This window comes from Panonychus citri, unplaced genomic scaffold (genome assembly GCF_014898815.1).
Source record: "Panonychus citri isolate SS breed McGregor unplaced genomic scaffold, ASM1489881v1 Contig00045, whole genome shotgun sequence".
Classification (NCBI taxonomy): domain Eukaryota; kingdom Metazoa; phylum Arthropoda; class Arachnida; order Trombidiformes; family Tetranychidae; genus Panonychus; species Panonychus citri.
Genome location: NW_026515450.1, coordinates 556,890 through 579,004, shown reverse-complemented (window position 1 = coordinate 579,004; position 22,115 = coordinate 556,890). Strand labels below are relative to the sequence as shown.

Below are 22,115 nucleotides of genomic sequence, written 5' to 3'. Positions count from 1 at the left end.
TGCAACTAAGTGAGCAACTTGAAATCTCTTGTGATCATCATTCTCATCATCCAAATGTTAACCTTATTCTCTTTCTCTCTCTTTCTTTTATCATCTTCTTCTTTGATAGTATAAGGTTAGAAAGTCAACCTCGTTTGTCTTTCGTCAACTCATTTTTTATCCGTCTTCATCTTCATCATCTTCCCATTACTTTTAACTTTTCTGTCTCATCTCCATCTTCATCCTCATCCTCATCTTTCACAACTTTATCTCTTCCTTTGCCTTCACAACATTCAAAGAGATGTACAGAGAAAGTGAATGAAGGGATAAAGAAAAAAATTCTTCACACTTTTTTCATCCAAGTCTTTCTTTTTTCCCTTTCTTCGTCTCTGTCACTTAAAAGTAATATTACCTCAGAGAACAGGTGAGAGAAAGAGAGAGAGAGAGAGAAAGAGAGACTTAGATGAAGAAGATAAAAAAGACAGAGAGGATACGGATGATGTCGATCAATACTTTTCTAGGACATCGATATAACTTTCATCTTTTTTCATTTCCTTTTTATTCTTGCCTTTAAAAAGCAAATTTTCTTCTTTCATTCTTGATAGAACATTTTCAAAGTCACTCGAACTTGTACAACTGAACATTCGATTTCATTAGTTATCTATCTTTCCATTTAACTATCATGCTCATATTTACACTTTCCAATGTCCACCATTACCCTGACATCTTTGCTATTCCTTCACCTTCTCAATAAACATCACCATTTAATCAAGAAACATGAGGGAAAATTGAGTAAATTCTGTTAATAGGTTGACCCACTTGCGTCGATAATATCACCCTGATAATATTACTCTTATGCCTTTAGTCATTTATTCACATAGGAAACTAATACTTTGTATCCTTTTCAATATTTTCATCCATCACCTCGAATATAATAATAATAAATATTCACCTTCGCTCACTGATTCTCCAAGAATCTTATGTAATAATCAACATTGTTATTATCACAATTTTACTTTTTCTCCCTGGATGAAGATGGAAAAAATTATCTAACGATAATAACAATCAACTATTTATTAAATAAAAGATAATGAATCTTTTACAAGTATCCAAAGTGACCTTGTACTGTAGTGACCAGGATATTTCGTAGTTAACCCTGTGTTATATTACTTTATCATCCTTATCATCATTTTCCATCTTCTTCATCAACATTTTATCTCTTTTCTTTTTCTAATGTTATTATTATTGGATAAAAGGAGTTTTACTTAATTTCGTTGTTTTTTCTCTCCCTCTCTCTCTCTCTAACACTTTCTCTTCCTTTTCGAAAATGGTTTAACAAGAAGAAAAAGTTCTAATGATAATTTTCGAGAGCGAATAAAGCAAAGTAATATCTTTTACCTCAAATATTTATCCTTAAAGTAAACTATCATCATCATTATCTTCATAACAAATCCCCTGTTAGTTGGAAAGGAGAGAATGAGAGAGAGAGAAGGAGATTAAAGAAAGTCGAAAAGGCTTGATGGTATTATCAGAATTCATGGTTATAATACATAATAATAACATTAGAATTCATATTCACAAGAAACTTGAAAGAAAATCTGAGAATTTTGAATTTTTCTCTCTCATAAAATCAGTTCGGCAATTACGATTGTGTTAATCATCACAATATGAATTGTATTAAATCAATCAATCAAAAAAATCCTTTATCCTCTTGCTGAACCTTTTATTATATTAATTCTAGAAGAAGAAATTTTTTTTTTCACTTTGACAATATTATTATTATTATTATTATTTTCCAATTGAATTTTCAGTGAATAGGTAATGTTATCATGATGAGTTGGTGTTGTTGTTTTCTGTTGTTTTTTAATGATTATCACCATAACGATCATGATGATGATGATGATGATGATGAAGGTGGATACTACAGATAGAAACATAAAGAAAATATCAAGTGAATTGTTTGCAAGAGCGAAAGAGGAAAATCGGTTCTAACCATAATGTCCCAGACTTTATACTCTTTCACTATTTTCCTTGTCTATTTACGCCTCTCTCTCTCTCTCTCTCTCTCTCTCTCTCTCTCTCTCTCTCTCTCTCTTTCCACCCTCATCTCGTTTCTCTTACTCTTTGCTCATCAATATTATCATCACTTTAATCATCATCATCCTTCTCCTTTCTTTTATCATCTTTATCTCCCTTTACTCTACATTCTCGAACATTATATATTTCCTTTTATTTTCCTTTCTTTTTTTTTCTTCCTTTGCTGAGTTAAGCAAAAATCGATTGAAAGCTGAAACTATCATGAAGATTATGATCACCATCATCATCATCATGGAGGTGAATTCTTTACTTTCTCTCTTTCTTTCTTTTTCGTCCCAAAATGAATTCTCAGAGAGCATTATCATCATGGTGCAATCCAGTGATGATTCAGTTTAGTTTTCATGCATTAACATTTTATTATATTCCAGAATATCAAATCGTATTCCAAACGCCCTGATAAACTTTTACCTTAACTTTTTTTCTTTCTCAATATATAAATTCACTTGGTTTTTTAAATTAGATTTTTAAATTAAATATCAAATCAAACAAATTCAATGAAAATTCACACCTTTGATTACAAATAATTCTGATATTCAATTCATTTGATATATATATATATTATTATCCATAAATATATATTAATATTTACATAAATATCAGTTAATTTTGTATATCTTATTAAATTTGATTGTTGTTGTCATTTTTTACCATTATTATTATTATTGTCATCATCTAAATTATGATATATATTATATTTGGTGAATATCTCATAAGACCAATCAAAAAATTTATGCCCCGAGGGAAAATGCTAAAGAAACAATAGATCACAATTTCCTCAACTTTTTCATCCTCATTTTCATTCAATTAAATTATAAATTTTTCTCCACTAAATGTTACAAGTATTCTAATTGTAAATATATACATATGAAAATGTGAATATTTTGATTGTGAAACAACAATTAAGATGAGAGAATCCTAATAGAATCTCTTGATTTGAATATATGTTTTCATTTCTATTCTTCTCTCTCAGTGAGTATAAATAAAAGTAAAAATAATAATATTGTTACTCTAAAGGATGAGGGATGCTAATTGTTTCTTTAAGTGGAAAGGTGAGCTAAGTGGTGATGAGGATGATGATGATGAAGATGGGAAGTGAACTGAAGTGGGAAGAGTTATTTCAATTTAGCATCTTCATCAATTTCAAATTCAATCCAGTATTCATTTAAATGAACATTCATTAACTTTTATTTACTGATACTCTTATTATCATTTTATCAGAAAAATAATATCATGATAAAATCTCATTACCTTTTTAAACTCAACAAAGGGATGAACATTATCATGATTATCATGAACATGATGATATATTTACCAATGTTGAAATCTTTTCCTTATCATAAACAAAACAATGCACTTTTTTGGGTTACAGTTAAGCAGTGGTGGTGATGATGATGATGATGATGATGGTGGTGGTGGTGGTAATGCAAACTAAACATGAATTTAATGTCATCATCCTTATCATCAACACCATCATCATGGTTTTTTAACACTCTTCATATGATGGAAAAGGTAGGGAGAGAGAGAGAAAGAAAAATATGAATCAAGTTAAAAAGCTTAAAAAGTTGGAGAAGAAGATTAAGGATGAGAAAAGAAGATGAGAGAAAAAAGTTCGAACCTGAAATTAGAGTAGAAAAAAATACGCATCTTTAAGCCTCATCTTCTTCTTTTTTTTTCGAACATCATCTTTTTATCATCTTTGCATTCTTCCAATGTGAAAACCATGATGATGAGAAAATAAAAGTGAAAATAAAGTTGTCAAAATTGAGACTATTCCTTGTTCAGGTTATATAATATAACATGTAAATGGAAAAGGATGATAAAAGAAAGAGAATATTTATTCAATTTCTCTTCTCTTTCGAATATCTTACTTTTCCATCTTCATCCTGAATCTCTCTCTCTCTCTCTCTCTCTCTCTCTCTTTCATTGATAACCTAGAAAAGTTTATTTTTCTACCTCAGAATTTCAATTTTTCTTCCTCTTCCAACACTCAATTTCCAACTTAACATTCAACTACTTTAAAGAATTATTTTTATCATTATCATTATTATTTCATCTCAATACTCAACATAACCACTCATGTTACATGTTAATAGCAATCATATCAAATACACCATCACCATCACCATCACCACCACCTCAACCCACTAATATACATATATAGTTAATATCATGTTGAATTATATGTGTGTGAAAAAATAGTGTTTGTTTTGAATTTATATTAATAATTTTATTCCAATTTTATTGACATAAACCTCCATGAAAATAATATATAAAACCCAACGAAATTACAAAGGTAACATGATTGAATATCATGTAATAGTATTTGTAATGTTCATTCATAATCTTTTTTTCTCCTTCTCTTGCTGTTGATTATCAAAGTTTCACAATAAATCATTTCATTAACATTCATCATCATGTAGTAATAATATGAAAGTTTCATTTTCTCTGTTTTCTATCTGAAAATCATGTTGATTAAGTTTTTATCTAAATAATTTATCATTGAAATAGATTGATTATCATTTTCATCATAATAATCACCATGTTGATTAAGCAAATTCACTGAACCAAGTCCAGTGAATTTTCCAGGAGTAAGAAATATTATCATTTTCTCCCAACGAATATAATAATAATAATATTTATATACCTTGGATTTATAATGGATATTTACATTCACTGAATTTCATTTCAACTTTTCATGGGGCTTTTTTTTTCGTTACTCTGGATTCCCTGCTCAAGAGTTACAGAATCTGAAGGGATGCTGCTTTTCATCATCATCATTATTACATTGTATCATTATCTTCATCTTATTGTGGCATTTTTCTTGAATTTTTCTTTCTTCTTGTTATTCATCATTTTCAATTCAGTTCATTGGTGGAGTATTGATCATGCAACATTACCTTTTTGTTTTGCTTTTCTCGACTGTCAGTCAATACCCAAAGTGGATAATAATAAACTGATAATATTGATTTCGCTCCATCATCATGATCAGTCTACCTTATCCTCAGGTTTTTCCTTCTTTTTCATCTCTATCTCATGAACTTTTTTTTTCTCATCATGAAATCAGAATGTGTTGATGATTATTCTATTAATAATATCTCATGGTTTTTTTTTTCATTCACTTTCTATCTCCTTTCTATGTTTCATGTTACTTTTTCTTCTTCTCCTTTATTTCAGTTACTTTTACCTCTCGTCACACAATTAACATGATTTCTGTTTCATCATCATGAATCAAAATGATATTTCAACTATTTCTGCCTTTTTCTCTATGTGTTTATTATTTCGTGCATGTTAATATTATCCATGCTTTCATCCTCATCTTCACTATCATCATTCATTTCATTTTTCTCATCTCTTTCTTTCTCTCTATCTTTATTTCCTCTCCATGTTCTTGTATCATTATTATCATGAGCAGTTAACGGTATTATTGTATTAGTACAATGGGAATACTATGAAGGAGGAGGAAGAGGAGGAGGAGGAGGGAAAAAGGGAGTGTAGTGGGAGGGAAAAAATTATCAGCCAAATCAATACACTCACATGAGTCTCATCTTCAACCTTGTGTTGATTCACCTTCTCTCTCTCTCTCTCTCTCATGTACACTTTTCCTCTTTCCACCACCCACTCATCCATCTCTCCCACTCTGCTAATCACTTTGAAATAAAATGCTTCAATCAACAGTAAATTCAATCCTCAGCTTACCTCCTGCAACCTCCTCCTGCTCCTCATCCTCTTCCCCCTGGAACCTGAACAATTTATTCTGAACATAATAAAAGCAAAATCAGACAATCAGTCAAAGACAATTTCATTTCATTGTATTCCGTTAATTGAATTTGTGGCCAGTGTCACTTTGCAGTTAAACAACAACAACAACAACATCAACCATATACAATTGTAATCATATTAATGATGATGATAATGATTATGTAATCAACTCAATTTAAATCAATAGCAACAATCAAAAAGGTTGATTATTTTTAGTTTCAATTGTTTTGTTGATTATTACGAAAACTTTTTTACTTCTTGTTTACAATTATTTTCCCTTTGTAAACATTGAAATTGTTTCAATTGTTGGAAAAAAACAATGTAATCATTTTGATTTTCATTTCCTCAGTAATGATAATATTCAAATTGTAACCAGTAATTAACAGTTTAATCAACAGTGATTAAAAGCGTATCCACCAATCATAATTAAGGGAAACTAATACAAGACAAAAACTTTAAATTATCAACATGATTAAGATTCTGAAATATTTTATGTGTCAAATTAAATTGTTTTTTTCTCATTCATTAATCACTTTGAACAATTTGATTATCAATGGAACAAGTTAATTGAATTGATTAACTGAATCTAAATTTATCTATCAAATCAATTAATCAATCAGATCCATTTCAAATTGAGTATTCATCAGATTATGAATGATTAACAACGATTCATGGTGATAATTAAGTCACACTGAATTTGATTTTCAGGTAAATTCATTTAATCAGATGATGGTTTGAGAAACCCAGTTGATTAGTTAATTATTTGTTTTCCACTTTAAAAATCAATCTCCAATTCATTTAGTTACCTTATCAAATCAACATGATTAACATGATGATGATTTCAGGATTGAATTGATAATTTGATTGAGCATAATGATGTTGATAGCACACAAAAAAAAAGATATGGTAACAATTAATTATGCAACATTCAAATGGTAATCAGATTAACTATGCAAATGATTTAATGATTAATTAATTACATATTCAAAGTCTAATTTTCAATATATACTTTCAATTGAGTGAGACAATTTAGTTTGCTTTTTTTTATAATTTCAATCAAATGAAATGATTTTGTTGAAAAGTTTACAATTACTATTTTCTTATATAATTATATCAAATTGTTATTGGAAAATAAATATAATCTTAATTTAATTGGTTAATCATTGATAATCAAATAAGATTATGATGACAATCAATTGATTATATTGTTTACTTTTCCATAGGAAAAATAAAAGTCTACATCATTTCATATCCTTCATCATTCAATCAGCTTAATATTGGATCATCATCATGAGGAGGTAAAAACATAATCAGGATGATGGTGATGAAGATAAAGATAAAATGATGATGAAGACGAGGATGAGGATGAGGATGATGATGATGATAACCTTGGTTTCAATCATTTCAAGTTCAAAGTAATTCCTAAACAATAAATAAGAGTAATAACTTTTTTTTCCTCTTCCTCCTTGTTAAACCTAAATTTCAAAGCCCAGACAGACTCTGATGATCCCTAATCTTTTCACATGGAATCAAATTGAATTATCATGATTCCTGAATGTGGATGATCAACTAAATTGAATTAGATTAAATAAAAGCAATGAAACATTGGTTACAATTGAGTTGGAAAAATATTTACATCTTAATAAACCAAGTATTGAATTAGAGTATGTTTTTTATGTATATTAATATATTACAATTTAAAGCAAAAACCTTATCATCCTCATCATCATCATCATCATCATCATCATGATAATCATGTTAAAAATTTAATACGATTTCTGGACTGTTGATTATTTAATTGCATTGTTAAGCTCAAATGAACTGAATTAAAGTCCCACAACAATTAATAATAATAAAGATAATGATAAATGTTTGATAAACAGGATGAAAATGATTCTCATCCAATGTAATAATAGTATCTAAGTCTGACGAGAAGATTGATTATCATCATCATCATCATCTCTCTCTCTCTCTCTTATCTTATCCTCTGTCTTTATCTTCCTCTTTCTTTTGATAGAAAGACAGGAAATTAGATCAAATAATCTATTCAATTAATCACAATTACCATGGTTTTCGGTGGCTTTTTGCTTGTTAACTTATTCACTTTCACTAATATAACTTATTCTTATATTAAATCAACTTCTAACATTAATGTTATCTCATTATGATGTTTTGATAATTTTCACTTTTATTTCCTCTTCCTCTTTTCTTAACATTACAATATTTAATCAACTTCAATGATTAAACAAATGTAACAATCAACAGTAAAACTTTTATGGTAAATGATTAGCTTATATATAAATTAATCACAATTAACACTGATCAAATACAGTACATCCATGTATATACATACACACATAGAAGATGAAGTTGAAAAAGTTTCTCCATTTGCAAATGGTCAACAAGTCAAAGGGATAACTCTCAATGATTAGAGTAATAGTAATATTTTACTCTTAATCCAATGATAAACTTGATGATGATGATGATGATTCTCAATGAATGTGAATGAGTTTTACTTGAGTAAATGATGATTATCATCTTAAACCATCAGTATATATAATTGATGATGAGGTTTGATGGTAAATTTACTTTTCTCTTTTAGGTTTTTTTTTGTTTTCTTCCTTTTCTTTTTCGCGACTTTCATCAAGGTAAGAGATTGAAGAAACTTTATTCTTGTGATATATATTATATTCTGATTCTCATGATGATGATGTTCATTGGGCTCAGTTGAATTAACTGACGAAGCATAAAGCATAATGAATACTGTCAGCTACTTCCCTGTAACTGAATCTTTAGCTTCATCTTTTTTGCTTCTTTTCCCTTTTTTTTATCATCAATCCTTTCCCATGTTATTTAATCAACTCTTTCTAAAAGTCTTTATCATCATGGTAACATCATCATCATCATCTTCTTCAACAACAACAAGATGTACATTTACATATATATTTATATATACATAATAGTTAACTGTTTATCTCCCTTTGAAAATCCCTTTGGAATTTCAAGTTTTCTTCCAATAGGATGAGGAAAATGTTCATCTTCTTTTATCTTCTTGTTATTTAGATGACAAAGAAAATTGTTCTTAACACTATTCACCACTTCACCTGAACTCTATTAATTATTCAAGGTATTCACTTATATATATATATATATTTCTAGAGTATATATTTGTAGTATTTGGAATAGTTTTATCAATCAATTGTTGGTGTTGTTGTTGTTGTTTTATTGTTATTCTTGTTTGGTAACATTTTCTATGGGAAAAAAACACGAAACTAACAAGAGCAACAATGTATTTTCCAAGGAAAATATTTCTTCACATATTCCATGGTTATTGTTAAGAGATTCCAATGGCTAACAGGGTATTCATTATATCGTACAAATATACCTTGTAAATCTTCATACCCTCGATACTCTCTCTCTCTCTCTTTCTCTATCCATCGATAGTTATGTTCCAGGTACATGATAATAATACAATTATTATAATACTCTTATTATGTTCAATTCATATGAGAATGTTTTTTTTCTGCTGCATTGGTAGATTGAGTTTCCACAATACCCATTTTCTTATAATACATGCAAAGACATTTTCATTCATCTTCAATCATCATTGGGCTCTGAATTCAATGTTATTGATGGTGATGATGATGATGATGATGATGATGATGATGATAGCCAGAAAAAAAAGTCATCACCAATCGTTAACTAGTATAAATGCTCAACGTGACTTGAATAACTTGATTTGCTATTTTATTTTTGCTTTTTTCACTCATCATCAATATAATAATAATAATCATCATCATCATCAATATGATCAATACTCAATTTATCAATTTGTTGAATAGTAGGTTAAGAGTAACACAATCAGATGATCAAATTTGATTTCTCTCTCTCCATCTTGTCTCATTAAATTGTGATTCTTTTTGTATGTTAATCATGAACAATTTTCAATTGCAACATTTATTCAGTTTTAAAGTTTTCTCAATTCTTTATCATGGACCAGTAAACATTTCATGTAATCCTCATGATATTTGATATAAATTTTCTGTATCAAATGGTCAAGTCTCAATGACCTGATTGTTGTTATTTAGTGGTAATGGTCATTTAGAATCTAGTATCTTGTTATTAGTTATTTTTAGACTTTTTCTCTCTCAATGTTTTCGAAATCATCCTATTGCGAAAAAAAAAGTTCTGGTTTTGTTTGAAAAAAACAAACAAACAGATAAACCATGTAACCATCACATGATAATAATATTATTATCATATCATGATCATGATATGAAATAAATTTACTCAATTTTGTTTTGTCTGGAATATAAAATTTTGATGAAATGATTAACTTTGATCAACACACGCAAAGTATATAAATATTACTGTTAACGACAATTAAGAGCTAATTGTTGTTATTTAATGATCTTTATGTTAATGATTCTTAGGATGATCATCATTTCAATTCTCAGATTCATTCAAATAGTTTTACCTTATTCTCACCTTTACCTGGACAACTCACCAAGATTTCCCATTCTCTACTTGAAATGTCCATTTACCTGTCCACTTTCACCACCTCTCTCTCTCTCTCTCTCTCTCTTCTCTCTCACCTTTACACACTCTAAATACAATAAAAACTATTACAACATTAGCTTCAGTAACTGACCATTTGAACACTTAACTCACTGATTGATGGTCTGACTAAAATGTTACCTTTATCATCATTCCTACTCTCCATCTCTCTCATTCCTACCTGAACATACAAACCAATCCATGTATGTGATATATTATTATTATCACATTTTCATGGTAATAATATTGATACATTTTCCAATGTTGAAACTAATCAAAAAACAATCAGAAAATGATTTATTATTTACATATACGAACAGAAGTAAAAAAAAAAAACCTTAACAATTGAAACAAATATTGAAAAAAATTGCATTTCTGTAGCAAACTTACTCACAATCATTGATATAAATTGTTGATTCTTGTTATAAATGATTAATTTATTATCTGCTCCATGTAAACATTTATTTGAGTAGAAATAATTTCTTACTGGATTAAACTAATCACCATAATGTAAATAGATAGTGAGAGAGAGAGTTAGATGATAATAAATGATGATAATAGTTTTGTGTGAGTATATTACAAAATAATTTGTATCCCCAAATGATAATCCTTGATAATGTAATTGTAATACAGTTAATTGGTAATCTGTTTTATCCTAAACAATATGAACACATGAGAAATGCTAATAATCTGTATTATTTCAAACCCTTTTACCTGTTTAACTAACTACCAATTACACCTAATCACCTTTACCATCATTAACTTTACCATAATAATAATCAATGAATGATAATAATTGTTAATCATTATTCATATACTGTAACCATATTATCATTTGATTGTAATATCAATATATACATACGATGATAATAATAAAGATAATAGTAATGAGTATATCCAAACAAATTGTATTGATTTAGATTCAAATTTTTACCTGTTGTTGTTTTTTTACATTTGCTTAACAATCAGTTTTTTTCCCGCTTGAAAACCTTTTACCGTTATAATTTTGAAAACTTTCAACACCGATCAGCTATTAATTGTTGACTTAATTATCTTTACAGTCTAGCGGGAAAATGGGAACCCGAGCTATTATATATTATCTTGCCACCACAATATTTGCAGCCATTTTGGGTATTATACTTGTCTTAATTATTCACCCTGGTGATCCGATTATAAAGAAAGAACTGGGTACAGGTAAGATGATCAGGATCAGTTTCCATTTTGGAATAAATCATTTTTCTTTTACAAATTTTCTTCTCTTTCACTTGTTGTACTCTCTCTCTCTCTCTCTTTCTTAATTAGCCGGAACTCCTCGAAAAGTATCAACAATAGATGCCTTCCTTGATCTAATTCGCAATATGTTCCCTGAAAACTTATTAGAAGCTTGTTTCAGGCAAATGCAAACTGTTTACGTAAATGTCACCAAATCAATACCTGCTTGTGAGTATTATCACCATAATGTCATCATCACCAATCAGTCAAAAGAAAGAAGAAGAAAAAAAAAGTTAATCTCAATTTTCACCTTTTCTTTTCTTCTTGAATATCTTTTAATAATCCTTATCATTGGTGGAAAACTAATCTCAATCATTAATCCTCTCACTCTCTCTCTCTTTAGCCAAGCCAAGCCTTGATGCAAATGTTACTAATTTGATTAATGTAACATTTAATTCAGTCACACCTAAAACAATCACCACTTTGCAAAGATCCTCAGAAATGAAGGATGGCACAAATATTTTGGGTCTCATTGTATTTTGTTCAGCCTATGGTATTGTACTCCAACAAACAGGACCTTCTGGTAAGAATAACTTTCATCACCCTGTACATGAATTTATACCCTTAACCACCATGATGAAACTGTGTTAATATTTTTCTACTCTCTTTCTATTTTTCTATCATTCTAAACGATTATTAGGTGAAGTTATGGTTCGTTTTTTCATCACTCTCAACGATATCATTATGAAGATTGTTATTATTGTTATGTGGTATTCACCACTCGGTATAATGTCACTTATAATAGGTATTGTCATCTAATCGCATTCAACTCTCTTTCCATTCTCAATCTTTCATTATAAATCATATCAATAACAATTTCTATCCACTCATTATACAGGGAAAACTCTTGAATTGGAAGATATTTACGTAACAGCCCAACAATTAGGAATGTACATGGTGACAGTTATCATAGGATTGATTTTACACGCCTGTATAACGCTTCCATTAATATTTTTCAGTATAACTCGACAAAATCCATTAACCTTTTTCAAAGGTAAAACTTAATCCGTTAATCCAGACACAAAAGTACCACCATGAATGAACTTACATATATAAATGAAATCTTTTTTCTTGTCTTTTACCGTTAACTTTTTTGACTACACCAACTTCAGGTATGCTACAAGCTTGGGCTACCGCTTTAGCCACGGCGAGTAGTGCTGCCACTTTACCGATCACATTCAAATGCTTAGAGGAAAATCTTGGTATTGATAAACGGGTAATAAAAAACAATCTTTTCTCAATTAATACCAATAGAAAATTGAACCATTCTAATTATTTACCGTTACTTTTTTGTCTCTCTCAGGTGACTAGATTCGTTCTTCCCGTTGGTGCTACTGTAAACATGGATGGAACTGCTCTTTACGAAGCGGTTGCAGCTATTTTTATCGCACAAATGAATAATGTATGGAAAGATATTCTTTTCCCCATTCTAATTACATAGAGAGAGAGAGAGAGAGAGAGAAAGAAAATTATCTCTTGCCCTTCTCAATATAACTTATCAACTTTTACTTCTCCTTGTCAATTGATTGATTGATTGATTGATTAGCTTATTGTTGTCACTTTTTGATTGATTTTACTATTTTTATACATCTATATTTATTACTAAACAATAGGTACCTTTATCAATGGGTGATGTGATCACTGTTAGTTTAACTGCAACTGCAGCCTCGATTGGGGCAGCATCAGTGCCCTCGGCGGGTCTGGTTACCATGCTTCTTGTGCTCACTGCCATTGGGCTTCCCACAGAAGATATTTCCATGATTGTAGCTGTTGATTGGCTTTTGTAAGTTATCCTTAATATTAATAATAATAATAATGATAATAGTATAACAATAATAACAACAAAACTATCAATTGTTGTCATATTATCACAATTTGAATTGAATTCATCATTACCACTTGATTTCATTTGTTATCATAATCATCATTTACTGGTGATAAATTATCAATTGTTACCAAAAATATGTCTCTACAACATTTAACGTTAATATACTACATTATTATGTATCATTGGTGATCATCTTCTTTATTTCCTCATCATTTTATTCATTTCCTTTTTCCTGTTTCTATTTTTTTTTTCATCTTCATCATCAATATTTACAGAGACAGACTAAGAACATCAATCAACGTCCTTGGTGATGCTTATGGTGCCGGTAAGTTGTTATCATATCATTAGCTTCGCATTATCATCCCAATTGCACACGTATCATCCATGTCACAGACTCTCTCTCTCTCTCTCTTCATTCACCTCCTACACCAACTTTCACTCTTACATATCTCTTAAAATCCTCCCACTGGTCACTCTAACTCACTTGACAATATCACCTTTCATTCACAACATTAACGATAAAAATCAACTCTCATCTAATTGCACTAATCCATTTAACCCATTTTTTACCTTACACTTTATTGCACTCACTTGGATTTCTTGTATTTCACTTTGATTTATTTGCACCAATACTGCACATAAACACACAAACACACAACACACAAATACACACACTTGTGTATACACACACGGACTTGACACATAATCGCACAATTAACACACTGACACACTTAATCCTTTATTGCACTTGATTTTCATATTCAAATTTCATTTCCTTATGCACCTTTGCAATACAATCATTGATTAATTGTTTGCAAAAACAAAAACAACAACAATAATAAATAATACTAGCAATTAATTCATTAAATTGCTGTCAGATGTTGATAAAATGTCTCCAAGCAATTAAACAACAATCATCATCAGTTTTATTAGTAAACAGTTTCAGCTTTCACTTGGCAATTAGCTAATTGATTAAAAGCCCAGAAAATCAAACACAGACCAAGAAAAAAAAACTGAGCATCACCAATAGATTATAATGAAAATATATCATCATGAAATTCAATATCTCCACCAGGACAGAAAAACTGATTCCCAATTCAGAAAGAGCCAAACAAAACTAAAACTACTGCAACTGAAAACTTTGCAAATTGTTTTGCTCAATTGTTAAAGGTAAACAAAGTTCCTGGTTGATTTGCAAACTGAAAACATCAACAAAAACAGCACAGGAATTAGAGATAATCAATGAACCTCATGAAACCTAATTCCTGGTTGAAAATGCTACACACACACTCCAAGGTCTAATTGCAATAACAATTTACTTCCTTGTGTGTGTTTATTGCTCTGTTGTTGTTGTTGTTGTTGGGTTTGCATTCCTGGTTGAAGCTTTGACCTTACAAATTGAGCCTTTGGAAACAAGAAAGCCAAGTTATCAAGCAGAAAGTACAATTAATTTCATCATCTGAAATGTCTCAATATAAAAATAATCGCAGGTATTTGAATCAGGATTTTATAATCTTGAGAGTAGATTAATAACAAATTAACAACAATCAACATAATCCAATTACACTATCCCATTGAAAAGCTAAACTGATGAAACAATCAATCAATTTTTACTCGAGAAAAACAAAAAGCTAGGATATTATATCAATAATTTAACAGTTAATTTCTTAGTTATAGCAAATTGTAAACTGTCACCATAGTATTTCAAAAGTTAATTGTGTTTAAAAGTTTCTTTCTGATTCTCTCTCAATTGATAATCTAATTTACATTCACATTTAAATGAATCAACAACTGAACCACCCTGATTTCTGCATACATACATACATATATATGTACATATATTAAGTGTATGTGTGCCTGTAGTTTGATATTAAATTGGTTGGAAAAAAAAATCCATATATAATTAAAATGCAAATTCAAAGTGTATATATAATAAAAAAGGTGTGACACTTTTTTAATTGAGCTTAACTACAACATTTAACTACCTGTTAAATTGTCATGAAAACAATTTAACAAGCCAACTATTAAATTTACTTGTTTGACAAAAGTTTAAATAGTTAAGTTGATCAACAAATTGTTACGAGAAATTGTGAAAAATGTATATACGTACATACATATGTAACTATTAATAGGAAAACAAATGGAGGAAAAACTTTTCTCTCATATTTTATCAACAATTAACTTAATCACTGAGTTAGAATTAATTTTTTTCTCTCTCTCTCTCTTTGATTAACCAATTAACCTTAATAACTGAATATATTTATTTTTATATGGCAACTAATCAAGTAATCAACAGTTTGCCAAAGAGTAACAATCTAATATATTTTTCTTGATTAATATTTTTGCAACATACGAGTAACTTTATCAACATGAATCAAATTAAATGATTGTAATAGTTAAAATTAATACACTGATTAAATGATAAATTGTCTTCAATTGTAAATACTTGAACAATTTACAATTAAACTGACAGATTAACTTTTGTTTTTCTTTGATTCCTCTTGTTCATAGGATTGAATTTGCATTTTGTTTTTCGCAATTAACTTTTTCTATGTTCTCGAGTCTCTTTTCAATTTTACTCACTGTCATCAAATTTAAAGCAATTAATTTGCTTTCTCATTGATTAAAATTCAAAACAAATTGTAATTATTTAAATCTCTTTCTCTTTCTCTGTCTCTCCATCTCTCTTAATTGCTACAATTTAAAAGGTATCGTCTATTATTTGTCCAAAGATGAACTGGATAAGTTTGATCATGAACATGGACTAGAACTACTGGAATCACAGAGACAAACGGGTAAGTTAATTGTTAATCTAATCTAAATTAAACTAACCACAATCAAGAGATAATATCTTGAGAAAAAAAAAGTTATCCTTCATTTATTAATATATTTTAATTTAATCATTTCTGATTGTGATCAACAAAGTTTCATGCTAACTTTAATTTGCCTTATTATTAGTTTGTTACATTTGTATATTATTTTCATTGCATTCGTATATTTATTAATTTAATTTAATTTAATTGCAATAATTTAATCATTATTATCACCGAGAAAAGTAACTTTGTTAATAGTCTTAAAAATTAACATTGCAACAAGAACAGGAATCAAGTAAATTAATCTAATCAGTATTTGTATATTATTACATATATGAGATGCTGATGATAAGATTATCCTGGTTAATCTTGTTTTTATTTTTCTCCTTCATCTTATCAGAATTTTAATCTACTCATTGGTTTGCTTTATCCTTATTATTAAGATTATCTAATGTAATTGAGCTTTTTCATTTCGCCTCACACTGTAACATGAATATCTACAGTGTGTGTCATTTTCTAATTCCTATTGATCACCATCAATTTTAAATCTCTGTGACAATTATCACCTTTCACATTCCCATTCACACTTACACTCACACACACATAATACACGATCACATATTCACCATTGAAACAATTTAGTAACAATTAAAAAATCACATTGAAAAGATTAGCATTTAGTTTAGATTATCAAGTTGACTTTAAGATTTTTCTAATTAATTTGATTGTTAGTCATGATCATTATTATTATACATAAGTGACTATTGTTTATTCAATTGCTATCTAATAACAATTAAACATCAGTTAAACGTAATATGATAATTTGATTATAATCAATAAGAATCAATCATTCAACTTGCTAATATCTTTATATTATTATTATAAGCATAATTAATCAACTGTAGCTGCTAATTTATTGTAATATAAATGTTATTATAATAATAACCAATTTTGTTTCATTTGTATTGGTCCTAATAGTAATCATAATCTTGAGTTAATTATTACTTTAATTGGGTTTAAATGATGCATGTTGTTTACAATATAATACAACAATTGTTGATTAAATAATCGAATAACTTTGAATGAATTAAAATCTTGATTCTTGTCATAATTAAATTACATTCACCTAATAATATTACAATATCTCTATCATATTGTAACAATTTCCCTGGAATGATAATAATGTTACCTTAATACCTTTTACCTTGATTGCTCCAAGCATTGTACTTGACCTTTTTAACCTCCATACACACACACACACACATACACTCCCAGTAATCTCAGTTGAAATTATTATTATTATTATTATTATGATAAAAGTCTAAGGCAAAAACTGTATTAACATAAGATTATTATCATTTTGATCATTATAATTATATTATTATTATTGTTTTTCTCATATTATAATTTACCGTTATAATTATGATCATTATTTATCATATATGATAATCACCAACTTATCATCTTCTCATCATCTTCTTCTTCTTCTTCCTCTTTGATGCTTAACATGGACTCTCTCTCTCTCTCTCTCTCTCTCTCTCTCTTTCTCATCTGCTGACCATGAATCTTTTTCCACCCGTGCCCATAGGCTTTTAGGTTCAAGCACTAGCAACTGTTAAACTTTAACCTCTGGACTTGCACCCACCAGTTAATGAGTATGGTTCATTTCATCAATCTCTTAATATCTCTCTCCCTCTTACTCTCTCTCTCTCTCTCTCTCTCTCTTTCTCTCTTTCTCTTTCTCTCTCTGAATCTCTTTATTTCATTATGAATTCATGATTCTAACTCATTTATATATTTATCATTGAATGTTCAGAATATAATTTAGAATTGTATAAATATAAGAACAGAAAATGTTATGAGCTTTGCAATTTTAATAGTTACTGATTTTTTATTCGTCTCCTATGATTAGTTGAGCATTTATATTAATATCTATCTGGATACGAAATCACATCCCTGGTACCAGAACTTTCACTTTTGATGATTTTTTTAAAAAAAGTTATTTTCCAAGAAAATCAATTAATATCATGATTATCATGATAATCCGCCATGTTAAATATTATTATTCTCTCTATTTTCATCATCTTTGTCTTTACTTTATCTTTTCTTACCTTCTTCTTAACTGATTACATCTTCTTCTTTTTTTTTCATCTTATCATCCTCATCTTCATTGTTATTTTTGACTTATTATCTTTTTTTTTCATATTCCAATCTAATCTAATAATACATCACTTTGATCCAAGATTTTTGTTATTGTTGAAAAGCTTTTAGCATCAATCAGGGAATTGATTCAGAACTTTTTTCGGTTTCAAGAACTCTCTTTCATTTTCTATGTGATATTAATTATCTTCAAGTTGTTCCAAAAATGATTCTGAATCTTTCATGCTGATTCAGATTATGTGTCTTCCTTAATATCCTGACTTTTCCATCCTTCTTATGAATATTTATCTTCAATTTCTGTAACTAAATCTTTAATTTTTCATCTTCTCTCTCTTTCTCTTTATCTCTCTCCCTCGCTCTTATTGGTATAATGCCATGGTGAAAGTGGGAGGATGAGGAGGTGGAGGTGGAGGTGTGATGGATGGAGTGGGTTAGAAAACAGAAGTTTCTGTTTTTTTGTTTTCTTTTCTATTGACGTTCTCTCTCTCTCTCTCTCTCTCTCTCTCTCTCTCTCTCTCTCTCTCTTCCTTTCTCTGTTTCTGTCATATCATCTAATTTGATATATCAGCCTCTAGGAAAATTGCCTGAGGCGATGTTACTGAAAACACACAGAGAGAAAGATTGAAATGAATGAAAGAAGTTGAAAGGATAAAAGAAAGAGAAAAGAAAAAGGAAGAGAGAGAGAGAGAGAGAGAGAGAGAGAGAGAGAGAGATTAAACTAAATACAGAAAATGAGAGGAAGAAAGAAATGAAAAGTTGAACTGAACTGAACTTTTTCATTGTGGGAATTGTTTTCCACCATGATGCTTATCTCGGTGTTCAATTAAATGCTTTGGCTTTTATTATTTTAACCAATTGTAACAATACACAATTACCAGAGGTAAAATCAAATGTCATGATAAGTCTGTAGAGGCTCATTTAGATATATTATCATGGAAAGGGAAAAAATTACTAAATAATTTGCCAACATTTTAGCTCATATCTTTCCCCCCCCCCTGTTACCTGGTTAAGGTAAAGGTGTTCAAGTTGTTGGTGGTGATAATGATCATATTATACCCACCACAATGTTGATAGCTATTATTTTGATTATCATAATATACTTGGTTTTTTGATGTGATTATTTATCATGAATCAGGAAATTACACTTCAGTCAACATTAGGAGCACACACACCGGAGTGAAAATCAGTTCTGTCCATGTTTGCAAATTTATGATTAGCAATACATGATAATATTGCAGGAAATATGATGATGATTCTGATTCTGAGCATTCATTCAGTGAGTAAGTGAATGAGAGAGAGAGAGAGAGATGATGTTCACTAACAAAGGGGAGATAAATACAAAATGTATGTGAAAAAAAGTGAAGCCCAAACCTTATTCAAGGTGACCTTTGAATTTGTGATAGAGAGAGAGAGAGAGAGAGAGAGAGAGAGAGAGAGAGAATGTTAACCCAGGATAGTTATAATAAAGGAGATGAAAATGATGAGAGACTAGAGAATGAGAGTGAGGAAAAAACGAAAGAAAGAAAGAAAGAAAGGGCCCAACCTTGATCAGAAAGAGAGAGAGAGAAAGAGAGAGAAAGAGAGAGAGCAAAAAAATCTTATCGATCGATTTCAACCTTTTCCTGAGCAATCTCAATGCCGAACTATCATCTGAGCCCTGTAATTGAACAAAAACCAAGAAAATATTGGCTTTTCATGATGAGCTGAGGGAGGTACAATAAAGAAAGACTTTTCTTTGGCTCTCTCTCTCTCTCTCTCTTCCACTAATTCACCTTTTTATACATTATTCCTGAGCCTTGTTACTCTTCATCATCATCATCATCTCTCTCTTTCTTTCTTACTCTTTCTACACCATTTACATGAAATAATGTTGTCTGACTCAATGAATGATGTGTTATTTTCATCTTCATCTTCACTTACTCAGCTTCTCATGAACTATCTTTATGTTTTCCTTTCTCATTTTCTTCATTCTATCTCCTCCTTTTCCAATACCCACCTCCACCCTCTCCCTCTCTCCTTTCTCTCTCATTTACCTCCTCCTTCTCCTCCTCCTTTCACCGTTAACTTTATAAGAAAAAAGTTTGACATTTGATGCATTTTCAATCAACTCAATATAATACATAATATCATTTCAATCTAGTAAATAAATAGTAAATTCAAAAGTTATCTTACATTATATCTAATAAAAGGACTATTAGAAATGTCAAATTTTTGTTTCCCAGTTTCAGCTCTGATTCTGTTATTTTCAATCTTCATGCAAACTGGATTACACTAAATTGCAAATAGCTTTTGATTAAGACTTACAAGATTGATTTAAATTGTTCCAAGTGATCAAAATCAATCTCCATTAAGGTTAACTTATCATAGTTTTCTTGTTTATTTTTTTCTCTCCTTCGCTCATCATAACAACATCATCTTCATCAACCTGATCATTTGCTGATTTACCATGAAAATCTATGGAAAAATAAAGGAAACCAAAGTAAATGAGTAAATAGAAAACAGTAGGAAGAAAATTTTAACAAGGGAGAGAGAGAAAGAGGAAGTTGAAGATGATCAGAAGAAGGAGGTTGGTGTGAGAGAGATAATGATGATGATCAAGAAGAAGGAGAAAAGGAGGATTGAATCTGAGAGAGAACAGAGAAGAAAAAAAAAGAATTGCAAGAGAGAGAAAGAGAAATTAATAACAACATGAAGCTTTACGATTCGATTCGAAAAGAGATGAAAAAATGTTAGAACTTTTATTTTTGTCCTTCTCACTCGAACGATAACCCATTGAAAAAAAAACGATAAGAATGATGAAGAGTAGGTGAGGGGATGATAGATGGAAGCAGAAAGTTATGGTAGAAAGATCAGTTTTGTCCAGAATATAGAGACTGGTCAATGGTCAATAGATGTGTAAGCACCATCGAAGATGAAGATAAAGATAAAGAATTGGAATTCGAGCAACCTTAGTATTTTTTTCTCTCTCTCACTTCTTTTTCTCCCAAAGATCAACCTCATCATCATCATCATCTTTTTCTCTCTTACTTTTTTTTATAAGAAAAACGAGATTTTTACCAAATAGAACTCGAACAATATCGATCGAATTAAAGTTATATATAATATATATCGAAACAAAAAAAAATAGATAAACAGAAAAACTCTTTTGCTTTGGTTACTATTTTACTTTTTTTCTCTATCAAATTTTATCTCTCTCTCTCTCTCTCTCTCTCTTTCTCTTCTTTTATTATATAATATAATTTATTTCAAGTGAATGTCCATCTTTAGATTGACCTGACATAGTGTTTGACCTGCAAATATTTCGAGGTAAAGGTAAAAAGAGAGATAAAAATAAGCAAAATCCAACTGAATCTTTGAAAATTTGCTTCAGAACTTTTCTCCCAATGTAAGATAAGATTGATTGTTTTTCACTTCTCCTTTTGCTTCCTAATGGTTTCTAGTTTTATCATCATCATCATCATCATCATCAAGTCCATCAACAAGGTCTTACCACCCACTTTCAAAATGATAATAATAACAATAACAATAATAATGATAATAATAATAATAATGATATTAAGAAACAAACTCCCAGATGATAAACGTTTGATAAAAATCATGTTGATCAGAAATTTTAATCATTCTGTAAACTTATTTTCTTGGAAGTTAAT

General features: G+C 29.5%; 1 protein-coding gene across 4 annotated transcripts in view; it reads left to right on the top strand.

Annotated features, from left to right (window-relative positions):
* Window positions 1–22,115, top strand: part of LOC128398084 (excitatory amino acid transporter-like) — a 31,967-nt gene that overhangs the window by 2,053 nt on the left and 7,799 nt on the right. Inside the window, exons 3-14 of one of the 4 annotated variants that reach the window (XR_008327039.1) lie at window positions 11,454–11,586; window positions 11,695–11,832; window positions 12,008–12,187; window positions 12,305–12,409; window positions 12,503–12,658; window positions 12,777–12,880; window positions 12,968–13,066; window positions 13,278–13,447; window positions 13,768–13,817; window positions 14,345–14,982; window positions 16,201–16,287; window positions 17,894–17,960. Coding sequence is in view for 1 of the 4 variants with exons in the window: in XM_053358901.1 (XP_053214876.1) it covers window positions 11,454–11,586; window positions 11,695–11,832; window positions 12,008–12,187; window positions 12,305–12,409; window positions 12,503–12,658; window positions 12,777–12,880; window positions 12,968–13,066; window positions 13,278–13,447; window positions 13,768–13,817; window positions 16,201–16,287 (1,222 nt within the window). In the remaining 3 variants the exon portion in view is untranslated. Of the gene's footprint in view, window positions 1–11,453; window positions 11,587–11,694; window positions 11,833–12,007; window positions 12,188–12,304; window positions 12,410–12,502; window positions 12,659–12,776; window positions 12,881–12,967; window positions 13,067–13,277; window positions 13,448–13,767; window positions 13,818–14,344; window positions 14,983–16,200; window positions 16,288–17,893; window positions 17,961–22,115 lie in introns of those variants that run through there. The other 3 variants (XR_008327040.1, XM_053358901.1, XM_053358900.1) reach the window with 3 other exon arrangements.